The sequence below is a fragment of the Phalaenopsis equestris genome, unplaced genomic scaffold (assembly GCF_001263595.1).
Source record: "Phalaenopsis equestris unplaced genomic scaffold, ASM126359v1 Scaffold202086, whole genome shotgun sequence".
Classification (NCBI taxonomy): Eukaryota; Viridiplantae; Streptophyta; class Magnoliopsida; order Asparagales; family Orchidaceae; genus Phalaenopsis; species Phalaenopsis equestris.
Window position 1 is genome coordinate 3,383 of NW_018221810.1, and position 9,469 is coordinate 12,851.

At 34.4% G+C, this 9,469-nt stretch overlaps 1 protein-coding gene across 1 annotated transcript; it reads left to right on the top strand.

Moving 5' to 3' along the window:
* The first annotated feature begins 6,289 nt into the window (after positions 1-6,289).
* LOC110036062 (LOB domain-containing protein 6-like) lies at positions 6,290-8,947 on the top strand. Its single transcript, XM_020740408.1, has 3 exons — positions 6,290-6,620; positions 6,835-7,460; positions 8,762-8,947. Exon 2 carries the CDS (start codon positions 6,844-6,846, stop codon positions 7,456-7,458), a length of 615 nt encoding a protein of 204 aa, XP_020596067.1. The 5' UTR covers positions 6,290-6,620; positions 6,835-6,843; the 3' UTR covers positions 7,459-7,460; positions 8,762-8,947.
* The last annotated feature ends 522 nt before the right edge of the window (positions 8,948-9,469 follow it).

Genomic DNA, 9,469 nt, shown 5'->3' on the forward strand with positions numbered 1-9,469 from the left:
TGTGCTTTTCTTTTACATAAACTCAAGTTATATTTAGAAGTTGTTACTGTTTTGTCAAAATATCAAAAATACCAAAAAGATTTGAATTTTAATTATTGTCAAATTATATATAGTTTAAGTAATTGTCTTTTTGAAATAGAAGTTTTTGATTGATAGTGCATATTATTAATTTTCCTGTGGGATCGATATTCGAGCTTAGTCAAAAAGTCTTATATTACTTGATAATGATATGTATACTTGCATAGTATCCCTATATATATAAATTAAAAAGTTAAATTCTTATTTTGTTCAAGATCAATTTTTTGGTACTGTTATAAAGTAATGAAACATAAGTGAAAATTATAATTAAAGACATTGTTATACTGTACACATAAACAGTTTCAGGATTAGCTAACATCTAGAATTAAGCTTAAAATAAAGAACAAAATTGGGGGCTTTAGCCCAACTTCCCATTTTTCCGAATGGCTTGCTTAATGAAGTTAAAATTGCCACCCACCGACAAAGCTTCATGAAAGGAATGCGAGAAAAAACAAGATTTAGAAGTCACGGTAGGCTGAACGCTGGCTAGAGCTTCAGCAAAAGTTTGATCCAAAGCCATCGCTGGAAGCAAATTCACAAACTAAACAAATCGCCATGGATGCATCGACAAAGGAGAAAACCGTAGCGGATATATTTTTTTATTTTTTTTATTTTTTTTGTAAGGAAAAAGCTTGATTCAGCTCCTTAAGTGCTAATCACCAAAGAAAAGGTTACAAAATAAAGGGTTAGGAGAGGATCCCCCACTATAGACGATAACCTTACAAAAAAACACACACGCTAGGAGGTTCCTCGGCCCAAATGCAACCCACACAAAGCTCCAAAATTTTGCATGAAACTTATAAGAAAAAAAGGTCTACCTATGAAATATACATGTAACATTAATCCAGTGTACCCAAAATAAAGACCACGAAGAGGAACAGTAACAGATTAACTAACAAAAAAATCATAACTGAAAAAAAATCCAGTAACAATGAGCTGGAGAAAAAGGCCAAAATGCCCTGGGAAACCAAAAAAGCTCCCAGCCGAAACCTTCCAGGATGCATGCAGGAGAAATTTCCACCCAAAGAAGGGAAAACCGATTATAAGTTGCATATATTCTCCAAAGAAATGAGTCCTCATTAGAGCAACAAAAAATCAAAAAATGAGTAAAGCCTGAACCAAAAATGACTAAAGCCTGAAACATAATCAACCATTAACAAATCTAATATAAGGTAAATTCAAAGAGTTTTCATTGAGTAAAATTTGTAGTGCCTGGGGAGGGGCCACACCAACCACAATTTGAGAGCTATGAGCACCAAGTTGAGCAGACCAATGTGCCGGCTTATTCCCATCGCAATGTATGAACTTCCAAACAACCATAATATTAGAGGCAAGCCTATCAATACGATTTATATAATAAACAGCGTTCCATGTTACCGGAGCAATGTGAGTGATCATATCAAATATGGTCTTGTAATCCATCTCAATCTGAATGTGATGCCAATTCAAGTATACATCAATAGTAAGCGCCATTAAAATTGCATGCGCTTCAGCCTCTAATGTGGAATCAGAACAACAAGGAGACCCAGAATATAAAAGACACCTCCCCTTATCATCCCTTGCAACCCCACCAATACCGGGCATTCCCTTATTCCAACTACCGTCGGTATTTATTTTTACCCAAAGAGAGGGAGGAGGAGTCCAAAATACCAAGGACGAAGAGCGGGTAACTCTCGATCGATCCTGCAAAGAATTCCCAATCGAATCGAAATATGAGATACCGGAATAAAAAATATCCTTCATCCCACCCAACCTATGCACTTAGTGGATAAAAGCAAGGATATTAGAAAATACCGTAGTGCAGCCCACTTAACATTAGCATGCTTAATCTCGTTCCTAGCCATCCAGAGGAACCAGCAAATAATAACATGATATATTTGATAAAAATGATTACGCCTTTGCTCCGGATTGCTTAAAAAATGTAGAAAGTAAATTTGAAGTCGGAACTTTAATAGTATCAAACCAAATCCCCCTCATCCTCCAAATTTTTAGAGAAAAGTTTCAGAAAAAAGGGGCAGATGAAAAACAAATGTTCCATAGTTTCTTCCTCATTGTTACAGAATAAACATCTAGAAGCCAATCTTAACCCTTTGAGTTTAAGGATATCATCACAAGGAAGTAATTGGTGAGAATTTCTCCAAGCAAGAAAATACATAGAGGGTGTAAGAACCCGGTTCCAAATGTGATCCCCCCACGAAACAACCTGAAAAGAATGTAAAGAGTGATATATATTTTTAGAAAGAGAGCCATTAATATTCAACTTCACCATGGGTAAATCAGAGTTGTAGGGTTAAAGGGGGTTGTAGAGATGAACTTAGCATTATCCGGCCCAACCAAACTATTTAGAAGAGAAATATTCCAGGAGTCATCCATCCAAGTATCAGCAATCAAGATATTAGACTGCACATCATTAGGATTACAAATAGGAGTATGAGACCAAGAGTCGTGCCAAAAAGACATCTTACCACAGCCCAACTCCCAACTAATAAGTTTAGAGACCCAATCTCTGATTTGAAGTAACCTTTTCCACAATCTTGAATCACCTTTTCTCCATACTACAGTAGAAGGGTGGGAATTTTTGCAATACTTATCCTGTAAAAAAGAAACCCATAAAGACTGACCTTTACGGAAATTGAACCAATGCTTGAATAAATTGATTTCAGCAATATGATGGAGCTGTTTAAACCCCAACCCCCCCGCATAGGTAGGCTTGCAAACTTTCTTCCTTGAACACCATTTCTTACCCAAGTGAGTACCGGGCCACAAAAATTATTAAAACACCGTTCAAGGATCTTTTGGGTACTTTTCTTGATATGAAGAACTTGTAAGGCATATAATGGCATACTTTGCAAAATGCTCCTAAGAACAGTTATGCGACCACCAAATGATGTATGTATGTATGTTTATATATGTATGTATATCTATATATATACGCACACACATCTATACATTTATGTATGTAACATACATACATACATACATACATATATAGATATAGCTCATTACACAGAGAAATAGATAGGGATCAGCACTTTGACAAGAAAGAAAACGGAGAATACGATCAACATTTTATTTCGAAGAAATAACAATTGAGATGAGTGCTAGGGGTTCAAACTCATGGCCTCAAGGATCGAAGTAGACATGAATCACTTGGAGAAAGCCATGGGATACATTTTCTTGAGAAATCTCATTATGATCCAGATCTTTTGGCCTTTGACCGTGAAGGCGCTCCAATTAATTTTGTGAACTTCTAAATTATATTATTAATTGTTTGATTTAGTCCTATTTGAATTGGGGTCCTGATCTTATGGTATCATGCCGGTCATCTCATTAAGCCACACTATCTCTAATGTATATTTGTAAAAGTAGTAGTTTGAATAATTTTATTATCAACTTTTAATGTTTTGGTACATATACCTATGTTCTTTGATATATAATGTAACATTAAAATTCGTGCAAGTTTATGTTTGTACAAAAAGATTGTTGTTCAAACTTAATATCTTACATATATTTTGAGCTAAATTAACTGAATATCAGTTGCATTTCTCTTATATATATATATATATATATTATTCTATGTTGGGCATACTCGCATTGAGTGGTATATATTCTTGGGTTGTATGTATTTTGGGTTTGCTGCATCTTTGCTTTTCTTTACTTTTTTGAGTGGAGTTGTAATGTAGAAAGAGGTACCTGTAGGATTTTATTGTATTTTTTTGTTTTTAGTTGGGATCCACTTTCCCTCTCTCTTTTTGTACTCTCGGTTTAAATTAACACGTAGGGAGTCACGTGTTACGTGTTGCTCTTAAAAAAAAAATTAATATATATTTTTTTATTTTGTGACAAAAATATTAACAATTATTTATATTTATTTAAATGATCAACTAAAAGTAAATTAATCTTTTTTTTTTATTAGTTCTACAGATATTTTTAAAGGTTTTATTTATAATTAAGCCTAAAAATTTGTAATTAAACAAATAATGATAATTAATAATTATTTTGGAACTAAATCCTTTTGACACAAAAAGTTTATACTTAAAATTTATTGAAATTTGTATACATATTTTTTTATCAGCTTTGCTGCTCAAATGTGCCAATAGAAATGTTGGCATATCATGATCTGTCTCATCTGTAACAGCACTTGAATGTTACTAATTTAAAATGAACTTATATGAGGAAAGCATTATTAATGGCAGATAGTTAATCTCAGTGAAATTTGCTAAATCAATAATTCTGAACAATTAACTCTTTTGGGAAGACAGCAGATCAAATACCTAACTTTGTGGAGGCAAATGCTATGGCAGTCTTCAATCTTACTGCATGCCCAATGCCCATCAATAGTACAACCCACACGGCGAAAATATCGTCGTTAGGTCGCCATAAGCCTTGCCCCACCCCGCCACGTTGCCCGAGCAGTACTCTGAATGGTACTCTGTAATTCTTTCCTGTAAAAATAGAAGTTGAAAATAATGTCTCACTATTTGTTTTGATGCTATAATATGGGTTTTGTTTCATTTATATAATATTAGGCGAGTTTTAGAGGCCCCGTTCACGGCAGCTTATAAGTGCGGGGGGTGTTTTTGAAAACACCACGGTACAGTTTGGATCGCACGTTTTGCCCGCTTATCCAAAAACGCGGTACCTGTTTTACACTAAATGCAGGCCGCGGGTCTCAACCCGCCGGCTGAATTTCAGGATAAGCTGTTTATCCTGAAACACACAAGCTTCTCCAAACCCGCCCTTAAAATGAACTTTACCTTTATACATAGAATTTTAATTCTATATTTATATTGAATGATAAAAATATTTCTCATATTTAAAGGGTTATATACATTTAAAGAGCTTGATTATAAATTCATTGTTATGCTTATGATTTTGTTATCCTAAGTTGCATTTGTTTTGTTATTGGTTTTGTGTAATTTGTGTTCATAATAACTAATATTTTGTCTGATTTATTTACAATTGTAATTGTTTGTTAGCTTTAATTAAAAATATTTTAATTATTATTTTTTTAAAGCAAATTAATATGTATAGCACCATATTTGTTCATAAAGTATGATTAAACATTGTATAATGCGGCATGTTCTTTTCTAAGCAGATAACTACAGTATTTAATCATAGTTTTATTTTTAAAATTATTTTTCATATTTTAAGATTTATTTAACAGTTATATTAATTTATTTTGGATATATTAATTATTAACAATTAATCTATATTTTTGGATAAAACTTATTTAAGTTAAAAAGAAAGTAAAATATAATATATAATTTAAAATTACATCCTACTTTTTAATATGTGATATTAAACATCATACAATCAGAATACATACCACGTTGTTTAAATAATTAAGTGTAACTAAAAGTACTTAATCTATCTAATTTCTTATCGTTAGTTATTTCTTCATAACATAAATTTTAATCATATGCATTAAAATAGTTATCACTAAGTGTCTGTTTGGGGGCAGCTGCAACTTATTGGATAATCTGCTGATAACCTAATTAAAAAAAATCTACTAATAAGTTAGGTGCGGTGACAATTAAAAATTTTAATTTTTTGGAAAAGTCAGAAAGATGTCAATGCACTTAGATAGGTACGGTATGAAAATGTTGCTTTCAGCATTTTGAAAACGCAGATTACTCAAGCAGGTCTGATGTGTTTTCAAAACGTCACCGCACCAAATAAACTGCACCAAACCGGCCCAAAAGCTTCAATTCACATGTCATAATTCTCAAAATCAATTTTTATTTAGCAATTATCTCACTTTTGAAGAAATATAAAAAAAATGTTAAAATGGTTAGAAAATAATTAAAATCACACTTTTTATGGAATATAATAAAAAATTAAGTTGCAATCCGCTCACAATCATAACATTTTTAAATGCCTTGACCATTTCAAAAAAGAAAAAGAACAGTACAGTCCAAAATAATGCGACAGAAATTAAGTAAAAGGGATGCAAAATGAATTTAGCATTAGCATTCTATTGTCCCTTCGCCAAACTTTTAGCTGCCAGATCCCTTTTGCCCCTCGCTTTCTCCCCCTCTCTTTCTCCATGTTTTTAATTCCAATGACTTGTGACTATCATGGCATTGAATGCTATGTAAGGAACTGTTGGAGAGGACATTAAAAATAAATAAATAAATAAATAATTAATTAATTAATTAAATGCGTGCATGCATTGAATGGTAAATTTAGTGAAGTGATGGGAGAAGGGCAAAGGCATGCGAGTCATAAGAATGTTGTAGAAGGATATGTTTATCCCAGAGTTCAAATCAGAACATGCTCTTGTTTTCTATACTTGGCAAAAGCACTGCCTTTTCCCTCTCTTTTTCTTCTCTCACGAACATCACATCACATACGAAGCATATTTTCTCTCTCCTCTCTCATCTTTTTCTCTCTCTTCCGGCACTCCACAATTTATCTCCCTCGTTCGCTTCCTGTGCCCTAACACGCTCTAGTTATAACTCTTCTTCTCTGCACAGAGGAGCGCGAAGCAGAGAAGGCGAAGGAAAGCCAGAGAATACCCGGGGGATTGTTGGCGTCTGGTAACCTATATGAGAATATTCTTGATCTTTTAGGGCTCCGTCTTCTAAAAATTGTATTTTTCTTTTTGTACGACATAATTCACAACCAAAAACAAAAAAAAAAATCGTTTTTTTTTTAATAATAGTTTCCAATTTCATTCCTCAATTTCAAGAAATCAGACGACCTGTTCCAGAAAAACCCTAAAAAAACTTTTTTTTTTCTACTTCTTAACAGAGATCTGAGATGGAGCCATTAGCGCTGATAAGCGCCGGGCAGGCTGCTGGAGCAAACGGCGGCGCGGGGAACGGATCTCAGACCGTAAGCACGCCGTGCGCGGGATGCAAATTTCTCCGGCGCAAATGCCAGCCGGACTGCGTCTTCGCGCCCTACTTTCCTCCCGACGAGCCGCAGAAATTCGCGAACGTCCACCGCGTGTTCGGCGCGAGCAACGTGGCGAAGATCCTGAACGAACTGCAGCCGTTTCAGCGGGAGGATGCGGTGAACTCGCTGGCGTATGAGGCGGATATGAGGCTTAGAGATCCGGTGTACGGATGCGTGGGCATTATTTCTGTTCTGCAGCACCAATTGAGGCAGCTGCAATTAGATTTATCGCGGGCGAGAACAGAGCTTTGTAGGTATCAGCAGTTGTTGGTGCCTGTGGGACAAACTCAGCAGCAGCAGCAGCAGCAGCAGAGGTTGGGGGGGATGAGAGGATACGGGGCGGGGATGGAGGTGGGGGGTTATGATGTGGGAATGATGACGGCGGCTGCGGCGGCTGCGTTTGGAGGGCATTTTGGAAGGTTTTCTGGCGCAGCAGGGGTGGATGATCGGCAGAGCACACTTGGCAGTTCCTCATAGAGGTATTCTTCATAACTTATCGTGCTAAATTTTAGGTGCATTTTAATCTGAAACTCTAGTTTAATGAGATGCCAACAAAAATTATTTTTTATTGATTTTGCAATGGGATTCAAATTCAATGGATGATTGTAAAAATGACATTAAGAAAAATGATGGTGCAACTTTTTTGTGAGAAAATACTTGCATGAGTGCTATTTTTATTTCTCATCTCGTTTAGGGTAAGTCATGGTAGACTTTTGCAACAGTGGTGGGGAGAAAGACTTATGCTATTAATGTGCTAGATGCATTTATGGAGGGGGGTGGGGGTGTTATAATAATCATTACTATGATTTTTTTTTTTTTTTTGTTTCATTTCGCATATATTTTCTATTTAATTTGTATGATTTAATGCAATCAATGAATAAATATGACAAAGTATATTTTAAAGGATTTTTCATGAGTACTTGCTAGTGGCAGCAAAATGTGCTCCACAGAGTAACTCCTCTGTAAATCTAATTTAAGTCAGCTCCGAATTTTTGTGCGGTTGACTGTTTCAGGAAGATGGAATAGATAAGTGATGAGAAATTTACTCATTGAAAGCTTTTTTATAGGAAGGACAACGAGATGCATATCATTAACTTCAAATTTACATTTCATGTTGTGATATATAGATGATTATGATAGCTCTCTTCAGATGGTAGATTTTCTTTCCTATGAAATTGCATGTTATGGTGAAATTGAGAATAAATAAGCTCTTGAGTAAAGTGTGTGTTATTTCAACAAATTGTTAAGAGTATGCAGCCCGACCCCATTTCTATTTTGCCTTGCTTCAACTAAAGTTTATCAGAGATAATAATTCGACCAAGGTCTAGTTTTTCATGCACTTTGTTGCTTTAAAATATATTAGTAGCTTATCTATTTATTTATTCCTTTTATTTTTGTTGAACAAGGACCAAGAAGCAAGAGTGACTTCTCATGTGAGAAGGAGATTGCCTTGACATGTGATAATATTAATTTTAGTCTTGCTTTAACGAAATAATATTACGTCCGATTTATCGGATGTGCGGTTCGACAATGTGGACTGCATCATACTGTCGTGCACACGCGTGATGCAATCTATATACCCTTCTAAAAATTCTACTTTTAAAGATAACGATGAAGACGGTCATATATTTCTTTTATGCTTCTCTTTAGTGTATGAAAAACTATTTTGTTATGCAAATGACTTCTGTTTTTAATACTAATGTTGTACCTAGGACACTTACTATTCTTCATTAATTTTCCATCTATTTTCCTTCCGTGCATATTCACTCCTTAATTGCAGGTTCGAGAGCCAAGAGATGCATGCTTTCTCAAAATAACGAGTTCAAAGAGTAGATAGAAGCTTGGACTTTTCCTTCTATGGAATCCATTTGTCAGAGATAGAATTTTAATCCTTTTCCTGTTCTTGCTACCTATCAAAACTTTTAATTTCAGCATTGATTTTAGTCTTTATTTTCTCCACCTAAAAGGGATCCTTGATTGTATCTTTTTATCCAATTTTAATAGCTCTCTATGATATGTTATCAGAACTAACTGTGCTTTCTTCTTTGTATATCAATATTGCATGTTTGATCTGCTAGCATATATATTTTCTTCTGTTTCTCTTACCACATTATATGTTTTCAGCCTATAAATGGTATGCCAAAACAGCTAATGAAAATTGCCTTTAGAGGTTGCAACTCGTGTTCGGCTCGCTAAACAAACGAGTTGAACACGAACACACTTTTTGAGCTCGAAATATAAACGAGTTGTTCACAAACAAAGAGTCGTTTTGACAATCCTAATCATGTAGTCATAAGGTGTTAAGAGTTGGGGCAAGATTTAAAAATTATTGCTTATATTAAAACATGATTTGAATCTAATTTAATAATTTTTATTCTATTTTCTTAATTAATACTTTTAATTGATTATAAATCTTTGTAGCCTTGTAGTCAATTAAATTTTTTAAAAATACAACTCATCAATATATAGATATATAATTGATGAGTAG

Excerpts from the sequence above, each read along its gene's own strand:
- LOC110036062 (XM_020740408.1), top strand. The coding sequence starts at position 6,844 with ATGGAGCCATTAGCGCTGATAAGCGCCGGGCAGGCTGCTGGAGCAAAC.